This window comes from Bufo bufo, chromosome 10, assembly GCF_905171765.1.
Source record: "Bufo bufo chromosome 10, aBufBuf1.1, whole genome shotgun sequence".
NCBI lineage: Eukaryota > Metazoa > Chordata > Amphibia > Anura > Bufonidae > Bufo > Bufo bufo.
In genome coordinates this window covers 29086918-29107123 of record NC_053398.1, presented here as the reverse complement: position 1 = coordinate 29107123, position 20206 = coordinate 29086918, and the positions used below count along the sequence as shown (strand labels likewise).

General features: G+C 45.8%; 1 protein-coding gene across 1 annotated transcript in view; it reads right to left on the bottom strand.

The window, feature by feature from the left end:
- KIF18A (kinesin family member 18A) overlaps positions 1–20206 on the bottom strand; it is a 124281-nt gene that overhangs the window by 80323 nt on the left and 23752 nt on the right. The window contains exons 2-3 of the mRNA XM_040410327.1: positions 2618–2980; positions 445–602 (exon numbers count right to left, since the gene is read on the bottom strand). Of these exons, the coding sequence (XP_040266261.1) occupies positions 445–602; positions 2618–2942 (483 nt within the window). The 5' untranslated portion in view covers positions 2943–2980. The remainder of the gene's footprint in view (positions 1–444; positions 603–2617; positions 2981–20206) is intronic.

Sequence of the window (20206 nt, the reverse complement as noted above, 5' to 3'; positions counted from 1 at the left end):
CATATAAGATACAAATAGGGTATTTACTAGAATAATCTAATTTGCTGTACTGATTGCAACCCAATCATGTGCTATTTGCACTGAGAGAGGCTTACACCTCCCATACACTATGATGAGAAAACATTGAACAGTAAAGATTGGTTTTCAGAAATACAGTCATTTTGTTTTGATGTAAATTACCAGAGAGAACGCTACTATAGATTACTACTAAAAAGAAAGGGCCAAAGAGGACCCGCTCCGTTCTCACTAGAGACACAATATAAAAAAAGATTTGTAATAAGCACAATTTTCTCCATCAAACACATAGCAGAGAACACTGAGCAAGGATCTTCAGAAACCGTCGTAACCAGAACTAATCCAACAGATTTACCGAGAACACGTGCCTAACGCGGATGTAACCAACGCATAAGAGGAAGGCAGAAAGAACGTAAAAACCATACAAACCTCTAGGTAAGAAACAGCAACGTTGCAAACCTTTTCCTCTTTCAAGCTCTCTATTCGGTTGTACAGGTCCATCATGGTGAGATACATCACCCCAGGTTGTCCTGAGGAGCCCAGCATGGTGTGCGTCTTGCCTGCCCCTGTGGCTCCATAAGCCAAAACTAATGAGACAAAACAAAAAGGGTAAAATCTGACAACACTCCCGAAGCTTGATACAGTAAAATTACCAATAAACAGGTCAGTGAAAATTTCAACTGAACCCGTTGGGTTGGCAAACTGGGTACAGATATAACTTAGTGGTGGCATAAACATAGGCAGGATATGTTACAGAAGTGGCTAAGGCTTCTAAAGGGGCTGTCCGGGTTCAAAGCTGAACCCGGATATCTCTCAGAAAGCGTCCACTGCTCAAAAGGACATGCTGTTCGACTGAAATCTTTGGGTAGATTACTACTATTTGGTCACTACTGGCATAGAAGATGGAAGTAGGAAAAAAATTCATATTCCAGACTTAAAGGGATTGTGCAGCCAGTAATATTGATGACCTATCCTCAGTATAGGTCATCAATATCTGATCGTTGGGGAAGGGCTGAAACGATTACTCGATTAAATCGAGTAACTTAACACATTAAAAAAATCCTCAATTAAATTTTTTTCTATTGAGGATTTGTTTGTGCCATGCGACCACTGAGCGCGAGTGAAGAGCTTGCTATTACTCACGCTCGGTGGTCTCCCGCTGGATCCTGATCAGGATGTAGTGTATGTAAGCACGCACTATGACCCAACACTGTGTGAGCGTGTGCAGAGCGTGAAGAAGAAGACAGAAGGTCTCTGGAGTGTCGGCAGCGCCCCTACAGGGTAGGCAAGTATTTTATTTCACTGGCGCTGGCACTGTGGGGGAATGCTGATGGCACTTGGGGAAAGGAAGGGGGGGGGGAACCTGATGGCACTGGGGCTAATGAGTTTTTATAAAGGAAAACATTCTTATAATTATTATTTCTCTCTCTTAATCGCTGTGTTAATCGGTAGATATACTTTATTACATAGCTGCAGCCCTACGTTGGGGGTCCGACTCCCGGCACCCCCACCTATCAGCTGTTTGAAGAGGAGACGGCTCTCGTGCGAGCGCTTTCTTTTCAGGATTAGACTGTTCTCCGCCCCTGCCATCTAGAAGACGCTCAGTGTCATTTTGAAGAGCTGATCAGCAGGGGTGCCGGGAGTCAGACCCCCACCGATCATATATTGATGACCTATCCTAAGGACAATTCATTAATATAAATGGCTGCACAACTCCTTTAAGTGCACCAGATGGCATTGCCTTCATGAGGCCAGCTACACTTTCAAGGTATGGACAAAGTTCACAGCTAAAACCAGTGGAGCCTACACAGAGATAAGGTATAATGGAAAGATTTGCACCTGTTCTGTGTTTTTGACCCACGCCTGGTTTTGGTTCCCAATAACGGATGGAAATAAATGATCAAATAACTAAAGTGTGAACTTGGCCTACGTGTTCGTCAGCAGAGTGGTTACGGATTTTAAAAGCAAAAAACAGAATCCTGACTAATATCGAGACATGTGGAAAAGAAAGAGCTGTCTGCTGCACTCAGTATAGGCCAGCAATATCAGACCGGCGGGGGTCTGACTCTCAAAACCCCAACGATCAGCTATTTGAAGGGGCCACTCTGGGCAAGAACTGCCGCCTGTGTGTAGATCGCTCTATATACCTCCACACTGCATATTTAGTAGCGGCTGTGCTGAGAATTGGATATTGATGGCAAACCCATGGCAAGGGTGCCAGAGGCGGCACTTAGAACCCTCTCAGTGGGCACCCGCACCCTGGAAAAAGTCTGTGGTGTACCAATACGCCTTAAACTTTTCCTGCCATTCACCAGCACAGGGCGCACTATGAACGACACAGGCAGCGCAGTGACTGTAGGCAGGCTATTATATCTAAATTATAAAGTACATGGAAGATATACTATATTGTATACTATATAGTTGCAAAACTACAACTTCCAGCATGCCCGGACAGCCTTTGGCTGTGCGGGCATGCTGGGAGTTGTAGCTTTGGAACAGCTGGAGGCACACTGGTTGGGAAACACTGGTCAAGGCCATCCATATTGTAGATCCCTGGAGGTGCTCTTTAAAATATCACTAAAAACAACATTATGATACCTACCTGTGCAGTTATATCCATTCAACACCCCATCGATCACAACCCGCGTGGTCTGTTCGAAAACCTCCTGCTGAGTTGAATTATCATCAAAAACGCCATCAAACACAAACTTCAGATCTTTATTTTTCCTTTTGGTCATGTCCCGATTGGTGGTGCTCCTGCCATGAAAAAAATTCACTTCTTCGACTTTTGGGTCAAAAACCAGCATGTGCTTATCAACCACTTGCACAACGTTGGTAAAATTGGCCGCTTTCTCCTTTTCGTTTGGAGGACGGACTCTGACTACAACTCTTACATGGCTGCAAACGTCAGATTCATGGGCAGCCATGTCTTAATAACTCGCAATCGAGGCAAAGGGGTTATAATCTGGAAAAACAAAAAGAAACAGAGAATGAGAACCACATAATTGAACAAAAAGACAACTGTAAACTTCATCTGCAATCATTCCTAGCTGTAGGGTTCCAGAATATCAGAATAAGGTCACATGAACTGGACCATTACTTGCCGTAGACGATAACAGTATGCAGAGGCTGGCAGCTACCAGCATATTTCCGGTCTTGCCTGTTAGGGGTCATGTCCGTACCGCTCTGTGACTTCAGCCATGGCTTCATAAGACAGTGGATGATTGCTTAAAGAGGACCTTTGAAGTTTTTTTTTTTGTTTAGATAAATACCTTTACTTGCGGGGTACCCCCCCCCGCTGATGCTGCAACCCTGCCTGTTTTTTTTCAGATACCGCTCCTACGCCCCTCTGTGCCCCCCTGCAGTTTTCCCGCTCAGTATGTTAATACTGAACATCAGTACAGGGAGGAGGAGACACCAGGGTTTCTCAATGGGCGTATCCCTCCCCTGGCTGGGCCACCGTCCAATCACAGCGGAGAACGCCGCAGCCAGGGAGAAGGTGAGCTTTTTTTTTCTCCCTGGCTGTAACACTCTCTGCTGTGATTGTTACAGCCAGGGAGAAAAAAAAAGCTCACCTTCTCCCTGGCTGCGGCGTTCTCCGCTGTGATTGGACGGTGGCCCAGCCAGGGGAGGGATACGCCCATTGAGAAACCCTGGTGTCTCCTCCTCTCTGTACCAAAGCTCAGTATTAGCATACTGAGCAGGAAAACTGCAGGGGGCCGTACGAGCAGTATTTAAAAAAAACAAAAACAAACAACAGGCAGGTGGCATCATCAGCAGGGGGTACCCCGCTAGTAAAGGTATTTATCTATAAAAAAAAACCAAAAAAAAACAACAACATCAAAAGGTTCTACTTAAACGATTGCACAATATGGGGTTTGAGTGCACTTCTGAAACATACCAGTTTGTCACTGGCTTTTGCAGCAGCTCTCTGATCCTAGATTCGTATGAAAATTCACTTATTTTTCACGTCTTTAAGTCCCCTACTTTTAGCATAATAATACTGATTTATAGTTACCAGAGTCCAAGTCCAATGATGGTATCTCTGTAATAACAAGTCTGACCAAATGTCAATTCTAATAACTTTTTAAAGGGAGTCTGTCAGCAGTTGTAACCAAGCTAAACTGCTGAGAGCACTGAGGAGAGCAAGACAAACATATACCTTAAAGGGAACCTGTCATGTGGATATTTGATTATAATCTAACTAATTATATACAATCATTAAAAGTGCCTTAGATGTATTCACTTACTGGTGTGACAGATGGTTACCTCATAATATACACACAAAGATGCCGCATGCTAATGAGCTGATTTGAGTCCAGCGTGATGTCAGTGAGTCCAGCGTATATTTCATTCAGAGCTATAGCCACTCCCCTGCCCACCTGCTGCTGATTCATATGGAAACAAACTGTCAATCAGCAGCAGGTAGGCGGGGAGAGTCAGGAGCTCATGAATATTCATGACTCATCATTATCAGCTGGAGCTTTTCAATACAAGATGTTGGCAGATTGACTGGGTCAATTAAAGAAAGTGACCCAGCATTTTGCTAAGAGAATCAGTCACTTATTTATGTTGCCCTTAGTTAGGACACCATAAAACTGGTGACAGGTTCCCTTTAAGTGTAGCTGTTATCCTCAGGAGTAGTGTGAAGATGAAGTTTCATTCTGCCAGGTTCTGCTCCCGCACATGCCCAGGAGACGGGAGTTATACCGGGAAGTGCTCTCTGCACTGAGCTGAATCACAGCCCTTCCCCTCCGAGTGACAGCTGTAACATCCAACCATGAGACCACCACAGCTGTCACTCAGAACAGACACCACAGCTGTCACTCAGAACAGACACCACAGCTGTCACTCAGAACAGACTGGTTGTAAAGAACTTCACAGACCTGCCTTGGGCACTTACGGAAACAGAATCGGGCAGAATAAAAGTTCACATTCACACAAGTTCTGATAATAAAAGCTCTACAAAAAGGTATGCTTGTCCTTCTCTCTCTAGCCCCTACCTAGCACTGTCAGCAGTTTAGAATGGTCTAAACGGCTGACAGAAACCCTTTAACTATTCTGCCTGTTAGAGTGTTGTAATAAGAATAACGGCGTGTATTACATAGAAAATATGAAACACTAGAATTATACAATTTTGGACTAGGGCAGTGTACGTCATTGTAAACAGCCATCACCTCGTGTGACCTCATTTTCTTTTACAGGTCATTCCCACAAGACTTGTTTTTCTGGTTGCGAACTCCTCTAATGAGAATATACTCTGTAAGTCGATTGAAAACATCTCCAAATCTTGCTGCATTGGTAAAGTTCAGCAGATAAATAAGCCAGCCTGCTGTGTTATACCGTTTAGACACCTCCTTGTGAAAGGTGTATACTACACATCAATTATAGTGACGAGGGCTTATGCACGGAAGGCTTTTCTTCCAACCATGAATGAGGTAGATGGCATATTTTTTACTCACTTCTGGGATTTACTCTGCTTATCAGTGAAGGCCAGGGTTATGGAAAAGTCTGCTTTTACTTGGTATACCACAGCCATAAAAACAACATGGGCGCCCCCGAGCTAAAAGGGCCGGCAGGTGACTTGTAATATCACACAAGCTGTACTACAGGGCACATGTTTTAAAAGTAGCCAAAATTGTTGGCGCCCTTTAATTAAAGAAAGATAAGCCCACAATGGTCGCTGAAATTACTTGAAACTGACAAAAGTAATAAATAAAAATTTGCTGAAAATCAGACTTTGCTTTTGAATTGTAGTTCACCAGAATACTTTTAAAAAACAAACTATTGAAACTGGCCTGGACAAAAATGATGGTATCCCTAAAGGAAATGCATCTGCCAGTTAAAACCATCTTTTTTTCCAATCAGTTTTTATTTTCATTTAATGTATTTCCTGAACATGGTTATGGGGGCGGGACCCCCGCCAATCAGCTGTTTGAGGAGGCCTTCTCTCCGTTTTCCCTCAGGGCCAGTGACGTCACAACTAGCATCACTGGCTTGGGGTCGGCTAAGCGATGTTCACTTGAACGGAGCTTAGCCCCGCCCCCAGGGGCTGCGGGAAACAGAGAAGGCCGCTGTGCTTCTTGTGCGCCACTGCCTTCTCAAACAGCTGATCAGCGGGAGTCCTGGGTGTCACCCCCCCTCCCCTCCACGATCAGATACTGATGACCTATCCAGAGGATAGATCATCAGTAAAAAAGGAACTGCAGAACCCCTTTAACTTAACCTTTTGTTGCACAACCTTTTGAGGCAATCACTGCAATCAAATGATATCTGTAACTCTCAATGAGACTCCTGCTCCTGTCCCCAGGTATTTTGGTCCACTCCTCTTGAGCAAACTATTCCAGCTGTCTCAGGTTTGAAGGGCACCTTCTCCACACTGCATGTTTTAGCATCTTGAACGGATCAGTTCAATAGGATTTAGATCAGGGTTCATAGAAGGCCACTTCAGAAAAGTCCAATGCTTTGCTCTTAGCCATTCTTGGATGTTTTTAGCTGTGTGTTTTGGGTCATTATCCTGTTGAAGGACCCATGACCTGCGACTGAGACCTAACTTTCTGACACTGGGCAGCACATTTTACTCCAGAATGCCTTGATAGTATTGAGATTTCACTGTACCCTGCACAGATTTAAGACACCCTGTACATGCAAAATGCAGCAAAGCAACCCCAAAACATCCCCGAGCCTCCTCCATGTTTCATGGTAGGTACAATGTTCTTTTCTTTGTAGGCTTCACTTTTGCATATGTACATAGAGCTTATGTGACTTGCCCAACAACTTCAATTTTGTCTCATCTGTCCAAATGACATTTTCCCAGAAGCTTTTTGACTTGTCAATATGCATTTTGGCAAATTCCAGTCTCACTTTTTATGATTTGCTTTCAATGGCAGTTTCCTTCTAAGTCGTCTTCCGTTAAGTCCACTTTGGGTAAGACAGCCACAGGTGGTGTGATCTGACACTGATGCACCTTGCCCTTGGAGTTTACCTCTAATCTCTTTGGTTACCAATCATATCATCTGTCTCTTCAATTTGTCATAAATTTTTCTCTTGAGGCCATGTCCAGGGAGGTTGGTTATTGTCCCATAGCAGTCTATGGGACCGCCTAGCTGTCCTTATGGAGAGCCCAGTACATAACCGGTTCTCTAGAAAATGCCTTTGACCTCCGCGATTCGGCGCAGGGCAAAGGAGAGCATTGGAGTATGAAATGCTCCGATGCTAACATCAGGGGGATGCCTAGGTGAAGAGAGGAATATGTCCGGGTTCAGCTCTGAATCCGGACAACCCCTTTAAATTTCAACCAAGCAGTTATTACAGTGCATGACATAGTGATAAAAAAACAGGCTGCATGGCTAAAAAGTTGCCATGAACTATGCCTAACTATAACCCTCTCAAGAAATTCTATGTAAAGTAATCAATGTAAACTCAACTGGAACTGATAGAAAAAAAAAAAAAAAGAAGAATTTACGTAAAGGGTAACTGTCATAACTCATATTTATTTTTAATTGCTAGTTTATTAGAGCTAGGCATGTATACCTGAGTTAGTCGGTCAATGATTGTCAAAAGATCTGTAATTACCTTATAATAACAGCTTTCATTAATGTCCCCTGTCCCTTTCCACTGCTCCCTTAAAAGACAGTTGCTATGGCTCGTCTGTCTCCGGCTAAGAAGACAGGAAGACGGAGGGGCGGTCCTTCACACTGCATGCCTGCATTAGGCTTCAGACTGAGGAGGCGTGGCTCTCAGTAATCCAATCTGACTGGCTGGCAGGGAGCTGCGGGCTACAGCAAGTGTGCATGTGAAGTGAGGGAAAGCAGTTTTGGCCTCAGAGAACTGGCAGAGGAGCCATCTTGAGAAGGTCCTTATATTGTAGATGTTTAAACAGCCGTAAATAAGGGAAAAACTCAAGAAGAACAGTGGTATGTGAAGAAACTAAAGATTGCTTTATGCATAATGCTGCTGCAGCAGTAACATATACTAAAATAGATTTTTTAATGAAATTTAATTAAAAGATTAAATGAAAACATGACAGTTACCCTTTAACCTGTTGGGGACACAGGGCGTACCTGTAAAATCATTCAGCAGGAACTCTGCGACAATGCCGAGGGGGTCCTGTGAAACCCCCCGTATCGGCGATCGCGGCAAACCGCAGGTCAATTCAGACCTGTGGTTTGCTGCGTTTCCGGGTTATTAGGGTCTCTAGTGACCCGATAACCCGGAATAGGATGGTGATCGGTGGTGTGATAATACACCACCAATCACCATCCTTTGATCCTGAGAGGTGATGGCGACATCACTTCTCAGGATCGCTTACGATTGGTTGCACGAGTTGGAGGGGCGGTTGACTTCCCCCAGCTATGCCTCCTCCTCCACACTGCGTCCTGGAGCGTAGAGAGAGGAGCCTTGTGGAGCCCATCTGTGCCCAGCACCCCCCACAGGTATATAGGGACAGGTTTAGGGACAACTTAGATTAGGCAGGGAGATTAGGGAGAGTTTAGGAGAAAAATAATGTTTTTTTTTTCTTTCAGCTTCACCCTGATCGGGTGTCTGGGGTCCACAGCACACTCAGCTGTGTGACCCTAGACCCCCAGGGATGCTGCAGCTTGCCCCCCATAACACATTTTTTGGGGCGCAAGCAGATATTTTTTGTTTTTTGTGCATGCGCTGACTGTGGCCGGCACTCTTAGCGTATCGCCCACCCCACCGCTGATCAGAGAGATTGAATTTACATATTTTTTTTTTCCCCTCACCCATGACGGCACCCTATGCGACTGAGGACCTCCCATCTGGACAGGAAACCTGAGAAGATAAAAAGAACACACCCCCACCAAGCACCAGTTCAGGTATCCTGTCCTCCAGATGGGAGATCCTGAGAAGAGGCAGCGGAGGTCCGCTGCCGAAGACATACCTTAGCACCATCTGCCGCTGGGGGAGGGTCTGGGCCGATTGCCGTACGGAGACCTTTTCCCTGGGGAGCGGTAGTTCTGTGGCTGTGCCGGAAGCCCGCTCCCCGCAAGTCTGCCTCTTCCTCCTGCGCTACTGTCCGGTCCTGCGGGGAGCCGCTGTGGCCGTGTTCAGGCGACTCCCCACTCTTGTCCCGGGGTGAGGGCCGCCTCCAGTACTAAGAATGGCGGCCGCGTGCATTAAGCGCTTTTGCGCATGGCCGCATTTTGATGACGTCGGGGGGGCGGAGCCTTCAGGGACCTCAGGATACCGAAAGTAGGAGCCGAGGCGCGTTTTTTCAAATACAAGAGCGGCTGCAGGAGCAGGCAGCCAGCGTGGAAGGCACACAGTGTTTGTGCTGAAGAGGTTCCTAGCTTTGGCAGTGTGATGGAACCTGTGGATGGACGCGCTGAACCCCTGGTACCCTTGAGGCCCGCAAGCCCGGTACCGGTCCTAAGGAGTGGGGAAGGAAAAGTTTCTTCGCTATGGGTGAGAACGTTCTTTTCCTTACTAATGGTATATTATTTGATGTTGTAGACCTCAAAGCCGCTAAAAAAGTCTTCTTGCAAGACCAAGCACAAGGAATGTGCAGGATGTAAAGTGGCCCTATTCGCTTCATACCTTAAACCTTTGTGTTCTACATGCATAGATAAGCTTGTGGCGGAAGAGTCCCAGAGTTTGACCAGGTCCTTGAAATGTTTGATAAGGTCAGAAGTGAAGGCTTCACTCAAAGCATTCAGTAAAGGCCGTACCAGGTCCCCGGATAGGTCCGCAAAATATGAAAGTGGGGAATTTGACTCTTCGGATACCGAAGATAAAGAATCAGGACAGTTGTTTTCTAGCGACTCCGATTCCTCGGATGATGAATATTCCGGAAGATCCTTTTTTCCCCCCTGAGGATACACAGCCATTATTGAAAGCTGTAAGATACACTATGCAGCTAGAAGATATCAAACAGTCTAGATCTGCTGCGGATCAAGCCTTCCAAGCGCTAGGCCAAAAAAAAAACTTAGGGTCTTTACTATGCACGAAAATTTACAGGGCCTTATCAAAAAAGAAGTTTTTTATTCCAACCTCAGTAAAAAGAAAGTACCCGTATGATGAAGAGGTATCCTCAATATGGGATAAGGCTCCTACAGTGGACGCCCCGGTCGCCAAAATAGCCAAAAAGGCAGCACTTCCATTTGATAATCTGGGTTGTCTGTCTGATCCTCTAGATAAAAAGGCTGATATTTATTTAAAACGTGCCTGGGAAACATCAGCCACTTGTCTCAGACCTGCTATCGCAGCTACCTGGGTGTCCAGGTCCCTCCGTCTCTGGTTGGACCAGCTAGAGATTCATCTGAAAGAAAAGAAACCTAGGGAAGAAATCCTGGCCTTCTTACCTACATTCTCTAACGCGGCGGATTTCTTAACGGATGCTTCTACCGATGTTATCCGTTTCGCTGCCAAATCCTCGGCCATGACTAATGCCGCTAGAAGAGCCATTTGGCTTAAGTCATGGAAAGGGGATCAAGGTTCTAAAGCCAGACTCTGCGCCCTTCCTTGTGAAGGGAACAGACTTTTTAGATCTTGTCTGGATGAAATATTGGAGAAAGCTTCAGACAAGAAGGCATTTCCTACTCAGAGGAATCCCATCTTTCGTAAACCCCAGCAGAGTTTTAGAACACAGAGGGGCAAACCTTATGATAAAAAGGAAAGCCGGAATTAGACTTACCGGTAATTCAGTTTCCACGAGATCACCACGACGGCTACAAGGAGATTGACCCCTGACCTCTGTAGGGGCAGGAACAGAGAGAGGATTTAAATCCCCCCTCCCACCACCAACACCAGTGTGTCCAAAATTACAGAGACAATCAAAACAAAAAGGTGGTGAGAACAAAAGCATAGTAAATCAAGAGGGTATTACTTCATAACCTCATAGAAACTTAATAAGGGGTAGGGAAAATACGTGCAGTCGTGGTGATCTCGTGGAAACTGAATTACCGGTAAGTCTAATTCTGGCTTTCCACCTCATCCCCACGACGGCTACAAGGAGATATAAAAAATTATAGCCGGGGGGGGGGACCGCCTGAAGGACCTTACGTCCAAAAGACAGGTCTGAACTGGATAGGTCTAACCTATAATGCTTAGTGAAGGTGTGAATGTTAGACCAGGTAGCAGCTTTACAGATATCATCCAGGGAAGCTCCTGCTCGCTCGGCTTGAGAAGAGGACATAGCTTGAGTAGAGTGGGCTCTCAATTTTGTGGGGCAAGGAAGAGCCTGAGACTTATAGGAAATGGAAATGGAATCCCTGATCCACCGAGCTAAGGAGGACTTTGAGGCTTTTAGGCCCTTATTCTTACCGGAGAAGAGTATAAATAGGTTGTTAGATCTACGGAAATCTTTAGATACCTCAAGATATCGTAGTACTGAACGTCTCACATCCAGAGAATGGAAGCTAGCCTCTCTATCATTAGAGGGATTATTGCAGAAGGAAGGTAGGACTATCTCCTGGTTCCGGTGGAAATCTGATACTACCTTGGGTAGAAAACCTGGATCTAATCTTAGGACAATTCGATCATCGGTGATGCAGAGGTAGGGTTCCTGAATGGATAGGGCCTGAATCTCGCCTAACCTTCTTGCGGATGTGATGGCCACTAAAAAGGCTGTTTTTAGAAAGAGATGTTTGATAGAACAACTGGCCAAGGGTTCAAACGGAGCGAGGGTCAGGCCAGTGAGCACCGTATTGAGGTCCCAATTGGGGATCCTAGTTTTCAGGGAGGGACGAAGTCGGGAAGCGGCTCTCATAAATCTTTTGATCCAGCGATGATTGGCTAGGTCTAGATCAAAAAAACAGGCTAGGGCCGAGACCTGTACCTTCAGGGTGGAAGGCCTGAGACCCAATTCAAGTCCCTGCTGGAGGAAATCTAAGATCTTCTGGAAGTTGGGTGGCTCTAGATTTGGGGCAGGATTGCCGCTCCAGGAACAAAAGCGCTTCCAAATTTTCAGATATATAGAAAAAGTGACTTTCTTCCTACTTGCTTGAAGGGTAGAAATCACCTGATCAGAAAGTCCTTGAGATCTCAACTTCTGGACTTCAGGATCCAGGCCGATAACTTGAGAAAACTCGAGTTTTGGTGCAGTATCGGCCCCTGATGAAGAAGGTCCCTCCTGGAGGGAAGAGGCCATGGATCTTCTATCGATAGGTTCTTTAAGGAAGGGAACCAGCTCCTTTTCGGCCAATAGGGGGCTATTAGGATCAAAGTCGAGTTTTCTAAGTTGAGCTTTTGAATTACCCTGGGAAGCAGAGGCAAGGGTGGGAATGCGTAGCAGAGATCCCAGTCCCAAGGAATCGTCAGCGCATCCAGAGCCCAAGGGTTGTCTCGAGGGTTCAAGGAACAGAATGTTGGCACTTTTGCGTTCTTCTTGGACGCAAACAGGTCCACCTGCGGAGTACCCCACTTCTCTACCAGAGTATGGAACAAGTCCTGATTCAGGGACCACTCGGTATGGTCTATCCACTGACGACAGATAGTCTGCCTCCACGTTTAGTATCCCTTTTAGATGAATTGCGGAGATGGACTTCACGCGGGACTCTGCCCAGTCGAAGATTCTTCTTGAGATGGACATCAGTTTCTCCGACCTTGTGCCTCCCTGATGAGAAAGGTACACCACTGTCGTCGTATTGTCGGAGAGTATTTTTATGTGATGACCCACAAGGAGGGCTTCTGCCGCCTTCAGGGCTTTCCGGACCGCTTCCAGCTCCCTGAAGTTGGAAGATTGGGAGCGGGTTACCGAAACCCAGGAGCCTTGAAAGAAGTGATCTCCTACTTTCGCACCCCATCCTTTTTCGCTCGCATCTGTGAGAACTTGGATGTAGGGGGTCTTCTCCCAGGCGACTCCCAAGGACAGGTTGGCTGAATGTTTCCACCAGTTCAGGGAGACCTTCACCGCAGGGGGAATCAGAACCTTTTGGTTCAGTGAGGACTGTCGTCTGTCCCAAGATCTGAGGATCCATAGCTGAAGCGATCGAAAGTGGGACTGGCTCCAGGGAACGGACGGGATGCAAGATGAAAGAAGGCCCAGGAGGCTCATGGCTTCTCTTATGGGACAAGACCTTCTGTTCTGAAACCGACGAATCTTCAGTTGGAGGCTTTTGATCTTGTCTGGTGGAAGGAAGGTACGTTGAGCCCGGGAGTCCAAGATGACCCCTAGAAATTGGATAGTGCTGGACGGTACCAGATGTGACTTTTTCTGGTTCACCAACTATCCCAGATCTTGGATGAGAGATAGGAAGGTTAGTAAGTCTGATCTTAGATCGTTCTCTGAATTCCCAACTAGGAGGAAGTCGTCCAGGTATGGAACAATCACTAGTCCTTTGTGTCTCAGGAAGGCTACCATCTCGACTACCAGCTTCGTAAAAATTCTGGGTGCAGATGATATCCCAAAGGGGAGGGCCGAAAACTGGAAGTGGTTGGTTGCCCCCTTGTGATCCTAAATAGCAAATCTTAGGAGCCTCTGGGATTCCAGATGAATTGGGACGTGGTAGTAGGCGTCCTGAAGATCTACTGAGCACATTAGGGCGTTCTTCCCTATTAAGGGGGATCAGGGATTTTAGGGATTCCATCCTGAACTTTCGATAAGTTATGAAATTGTTTAAGGCTTTCAAGTTTATAATTGTACGGAAAGAACCCTCTTTCTTCTCCACCAGAAAAAGGCTTGAGTAGAAGCCCTGCCCCAGTTGAGAAGGGGGGACCCGAACTATCACGTCCATAGCTAGAAGGCTCTGAACTCCCTGTAGAATTTTTAAACGAGTGCTGGGGGAGCCTGGATTCGTAATGATGAAGCGGTTTGGGGGAGATGAGGAAAGTTCGATCCGATTACCGAATTTTAAGATGTTCCGGACCCAAGGATTCGGGGAAATGGACTCCCACGGAGTCAGAAATTTCCTCAATCTCCCCCCCCACGCTGGCGTCATTGCTTATCGGACTTATTTTGGGAGGAAGAGGGGTTACCTCTACCCCTGCCCCCTTTGGAATAGCTCCAACGCCCTGACTTTCCCTTATCCCTAAAGGGTTTATTCTGGCTAGAGGGGGCCCGAAAGGGATATTTCCTTTTAAAGGATCTTTCCTCAGGAAAGCCCTTCTTCTTGTCTGCGGCCTTTTCCAGGATACAGTCCAAGACCGGCCCAAATACATATTCCCCTGAAAACGGGATAGAACATAGCTTCATTTTTGAAGTATTGTCGCCTGACCAGCTTTTCATCCACAAGGCGCGGCGGGCAGCGTTGGAAAGCCCCGCATCCTTCGCGGCGAATCTAACGGATTCGGCCGAGGCGTCTGTCATGAAAGCTGTGGCCGACTTCAATAAGGGAAGGGACCTGAGTAGCTCTTCCCTTGGGGTATTATCTCTAATGTGATTTTCCAACTCGTCAGGCCATATCCACATGGACCTGGCTACCGAGGTGGCCGCGATGTTAGCTTTCAGATTAACCATGGCCGCCTCCCATGATTTTTTCAGGAGACTATCTGCCTTCCTATCCATAGGATCACGCAATTGTGAGGTATCTTCAAAGGGCAAGGCAGTCTTTTTATTAACCTTGGCGACCTGAATGTCCACTTTGGGAGTCTCATTGAAGATCTTCACCTCATTTGAATCAAATAATAACCGGTTCTTGAAGGATTTGGAAACCCCCAACCGTTTCTCAGGGTTGGACCATTCGTCCAGAACCATGTCTCGAATATTTTCATTGATTGGAAACACACGGGTTTTCTTAACCCGGAGTCTCCCAAACATCTCGTCTTGTATTGAGTGGGCTCTTAGGGTATCTTCTATACCCATCGTGGCCCGGACAGCCCTTAAGAGGTCTGGTATTTCCTCTAGCGAGAAACAAAATTTCCTCTCTGACTCAGCCATATCAGTATCAGAGAGAACCTCCTCGTCCTCCCAGGCTCTAGATGTAGACGCATCTTCCCCTGTTACCTCCGGGTCAGATAAGGAGGGAGATGGTTCCATTCACCTTTTCGGTGGAGGCGGATCCCGGAGAGGGGGGGAAATGTGGGATAAGGAGGTCTTCACTTTATTATGGATCATGGACCTCAGTTCCTCAAGGAAGGAAGGCTGCTCTTCCGCAATGACGCTAGAAATGCAGTCCTTGCAGAGTTTCTTGCGATAATCATCCGGAAGCCGTTTAAGGCAGGACACGCATTTGGCCTGTATCCTGATTTTTTTCTGGACCTCCTTAGGAACCTGGGGGAAATAATCCCTATCAGCCATGAAATAAAAGACATGGAGAGAAAAAGCCCCAAGCCTGAGAAGTGGAGGAGGAGGAGGAGTATGCAACCTGGTACAGTGTTTAAAAAACAAGTAGCAGAGCAACAAGCGCTTCCCCACAGGGGACTTACTGTAGGCAGCACAGGAGGGTCTCCAGGGGAGCGGGGTTCAGCCGACATGACTACACACAGCTCCAGGTATGCCGCACGGATCAGGCGTTCAGCGCTTGCTGGCGCCGAAAATTTGAAGCTGGAGACGCTTCCTGGATGACGTCACTTCCCTCCGTCCACCGGAAGTGACGTTGGCCGCCCTTAGAAGCGCTTCGGTGCGCACCCGGCGAACGCCCCAAAGACTCGGCGTCGGCGGGAGATCGCATCCGGGAGCAGGCTCACATCTAATAATGGAGCGAGGCCTCCCTCCTTCACCCCTGCCCAGCATTAGTACACCGACCGCAGGAGGGCAGGGGGAACACCGGTAGGTGCCAGGAAAAAGTAACCATCTTCATCTTCTCTCTCTGTTCCTGCCCCTACAGAGGTCAGGGGTTCTTCAGGCTGTAGTCCCTCCATAGGTTCCGATTTATAGTTCATCTCGCATAGGGTGCCGTCATGGGTGAGGGGAAAACAACATTGCTTACCGGTAATCGTTTTTTTTTCTCGATACCCATGACGGCACCCTCCAAAATTCCCTCACAAAAAAAATAAAATAAAAATAAAATATAAATATATATTAAAATAAATAAATAAAAAAAAATTATATATATATATATATATATATATATATATATATATATATATATATAAATAAATAATCGACCGATATTGATTTTTTAGGGCCGATACCGATAATTTGTGAACTTTCAGGCCGATAGCCGATAATTTATACCGATATTCCTGGAATTTTCATTTTTGAAAAAAAATAATTTCCTATACAAATCTGCTGAAAAATTAATATGTTTATTGTTAACGTATTTTTATTTTTTTTTGTACATCTTTCTTTTTCATTTATACTTTATTTTTGTGTTTTTTTATTTTAAATTTTTTTTACTAACTTTTAGCCCCCTTAGGGACTAGAACCCTTGTCCTATTCACCCTGATAGAGCTCTATCAGGGTGAATAGGATCTCACACTGTCCCTGCTGCTCTGTGCTTTGTGCACACAGCAACATGGAGCTGAACATGGCAGCCAGGGCTTCAATAGCGTCCTGGCTGCCATGGTAACCGATCGGAGCCCCAGGATTACACTGCTGGGGCTCCGATCGGAGGAGCAGGGGAGAGGGGATCCTGTGGCCACTGCCACCAATGATTAATACTGGGGGGGGGGGCTTGGGTGGGGGGGCGCACTGCGCCATCAACATTTTTAATACTGGGATGGGGGTGGGGGGCGCACTGCGCCACCAATGACTAATACTGGGGGGCTTGGGGGGGCGCACTGCGCCACCAATGAAGAGAAATCTCTCATTAATTCATATACAGGAGGCGGGAGCTGGCTGCAGAATCACATAGCCGGCTCCCGACCTCTATGAGCGGTAGCTGCGATCCGCGGCACCAAAGGGGTTAACTACCGCAGATTGCAGCTACCGCTCATAGAGGTCGGGAGCCGGCTATGTGATTCTGCAGCCAGCTCCCGCTTCCTGTATATGAATTAATGAAAGACTTATCTTCATTGGTGGAGCGGTGGCCACAGCCCCTCCCCTTCTTTTGTCCTCTCTCTTCTAATTGGCGGCAGCGGCAGCACAGGGGGAGGGAGACACCGCTTCCTTCTCCCCTGTGCTGCTGAGGGAACACGGAGAGCGCTGAGAGCAGCGCGTTCTGTGTTCCCAATACGTTATCTGTATATCGGCAAAATAGATGCCGATAACTGTCAAAATCCTGAATATCGGCCGATAATATCGGTCGATCCCTAATATATATATATATATATATATATATATATAAAAATATAAATAATCAAATATAAATATATAGATATATATCCATATTTCCTCATATAGACATATAAGCAGGGCTGTGGAGTCGGAGTCGAGGTCGGGGGAAATTTTGGGTACCTGGAGTCGGAGTCGGCAAACAATGCACCGACTCCGACTTAGATTGGAATAAAAAAAAAAAAAAGCAAGTTTAAATGTCCCAATTCACAAAAAGTTATAATTAATGACTTCTCTACTGTAAGAATAAAGACCAATGCATGCAGTGCCTCACGTAACCACAAAACGAACACGTTAAGTGACCGTGAAGAAGCATGCTTTTCATATGCTTCACTATATGGCACGCAACGCACAGTTAGGAGCTGCAATACTTCTACTTTCCATAGTGTTGTGTTCTGCTTTTACAGGGAACGCAGCGTCCATGTGTAACCTAGCCTCTCACTGATAAGGGATTAAATAAATATGTTTTTTGCAGGACTAGAGAGTGAGACACTTGTATAAGTGAAGGGAATGGAGGGCCAATAGTTCAAGACTGAAGCTGTAAACCATTGGAAAAACTGCTGTCATTTAGCTAAGGCTATAAAAACTTGTAAACTCCGATTGTTAGCTTAAACTTTAAACATGACTATGGGATTCTCCTAGGAAAATCAGGTTTTAGAATAAAAGCCCCTTCCTGGATCCTCCTTTGTTTTCATTGTGTTTGTCTTTTGCTTAAACTGTGCAATACAGTAGACTGTTGGCTTCCCAGCCAGTAGTCCTGTGGTAGGTTGCGTTTCTTTCCCTCAAGGAATGTATAAAATACATTTGCATATTAATACAGAGGACTCGGAGTCGGAAGTACATAAAACTGAGGAGTCAGAGTCGGAACATTTATCTACCGACTCCACAGCCCTGCATATAAGTAGAATATTCTAGTACATAGGTACCGCTGGGGGTGTGTTCTTTTTATCTCATCAGGTTTCCTGTCCAGATGGGAGGTCCTGAGTCGCATAGGGTGCCGTTATGGGTATCGAGAAAAACGATTACCGGTAAGCAATGTTGTTTTTTCCTGTTAGGTTTAGGGTAAGCTTGCGAACACCCGTGCCCCCACACACACACGCACACTAAATAATGTTTAACACACACACACACACACACACTCCCCTATGGCCTGCCAGACGTTCTTGGCTGAGGAGGCATATGCCCTGCTTGCCTCGGACTCCAGTGAGGACAACCCCACTTTCCTCTTGTCATCCGCATCCTCCTCATCATCTAGTGATGATGATGAGCCCCCAAGGCGGCGGAGATGCCGCCAGGTGGAGCAAGGGGACCCCCATGCTAGGGACCCTGTGGCCCACACTAGTACGAGCAGCTCTGGGGCTAGAGATCTATCAGGGTGAATAGCACAAGGGATGAAAAGATCCAGGTTCTAGTCCCTAAGGGAAGAAATGGTTATTAAATAAAAAGTAAAAAAAACCCCACCAAAATACTAAAAGTTTAAATGGCCCCCTTCCAGTTTTACATAATTTTTTTTACAAACAATAAAGAATAAACATATTACATATCGCCACGTCCCAAAAAGTGTGAGCTATTAAAATATTTAAAAATATTTCCGCTCGGTGAAGGCCGTAACTGAAAAAAAACCTCTAAACCACGCAATTCGCCATTTTTAGTCACCTTGTCCCCCAGAAGATGTTCCTGGATGTGAGAGGTATGTGGTGCTGTTTTCTCCTATATGTAGTGTCTCATCTTCTCAAAGTCCTTTTTTTTTAATTATATGCATTTTAAATTTGGTGACTAAAAAATGTAATTTGGCTCCTAAATTTTTTAGTTTAGGAGCCAATGGCTCCTGGTCATTTTTTTTTGTCTGGAGCACTGGTGTAGTTTCCAAAATGGGGTCATTATTTGGGTGGTTTCTATTATGTAAGCCTCACAAAGTGACTTCAGACCTGAACTGGTCCTTAAAAAGTGGTTTGGAAAATCTCAGAAAAATTTCAAGATTTGCTTCTAAACTTCTAAGCCTTGTAACGTCCCCAAAAAATTAAATGGCATTCCCAAAATGATCCAAACATGAAGTAGACATATGGGGAATGTAAATTAATAACTATTTTTGGAGGTATTACTATGTATTATAGAAGTAGAGAAATTTAAACTTTTTTGTATTTTTTTATAAAGAAAAATGAATTATTTGGACTCAATTTTAGCAGTGTCATGAAGTACAACATGTGACGAAAAAACAATCTCAGAATGGCCTGGATAAGTAAAAGCGTTTTAAGGGGTTAAGCTTTCCATCACTTCTTTAAAGAGGCTGTTCACCTTAGGCCTGCTGCCATGCATGTCCAGGCCCTGCTACTTACTACTTCTTAAAGGAGTTGTTCACCTTCGGGGGTATTTCTGCCAGACCTCCTGATGTGGCCAGACCTGCAGAGGGAGCATGCTCACCTTCTCTGAGCTGCTGGGTGCCGGCGCCTTTGCTGCCCGGCCACTGCTGCCTCGCTATGGTCCCCGCATGTCACCCACGTGATGCTTATATGTCTCCAATACACAAAAAGTGAAAGGATCCCACACACAAGCTATAGAATGATATCTTTACTAAAACTGACCTAAAAAATATATGCAAGCTTACTGGCCCGAAGGGTGCGTGATCTTATTCAATCTCCTATACATTCAGAACATATGGCTTATGAGGGGAAACATAATACTGTACGTATCTTGCACCGTCTGCAAATGGTACAACATAAACGATCGCTGGTGCTATTAAGAACGAATGCTGAGAACATTCAACAGGGTGTCCCATACCTGCCCAGAGTCAGGGCAGGTGGCACAGGGTACGAATCAAGGTAACAGGAAGAAGACGGAGTATAGGCAGATGAACAGATCAGGGCAACAGGCACAAGTCAGGAGGCAGACAGACAGACTTGGGAGTCAGGCAGAACACGGTCCACAGACAAATGGATTATAGCTCCTTCACAGGATCCAGCAGACTAGAAAGACCAGACAGATCCTGTTGCTCAGGCCAAGGGAGGGAACAAACAACACAGTTTATAAAGGAGAGCTGAGGAGCTCATTAGTAAATAGAGAAGGTTAAGTTGCAGT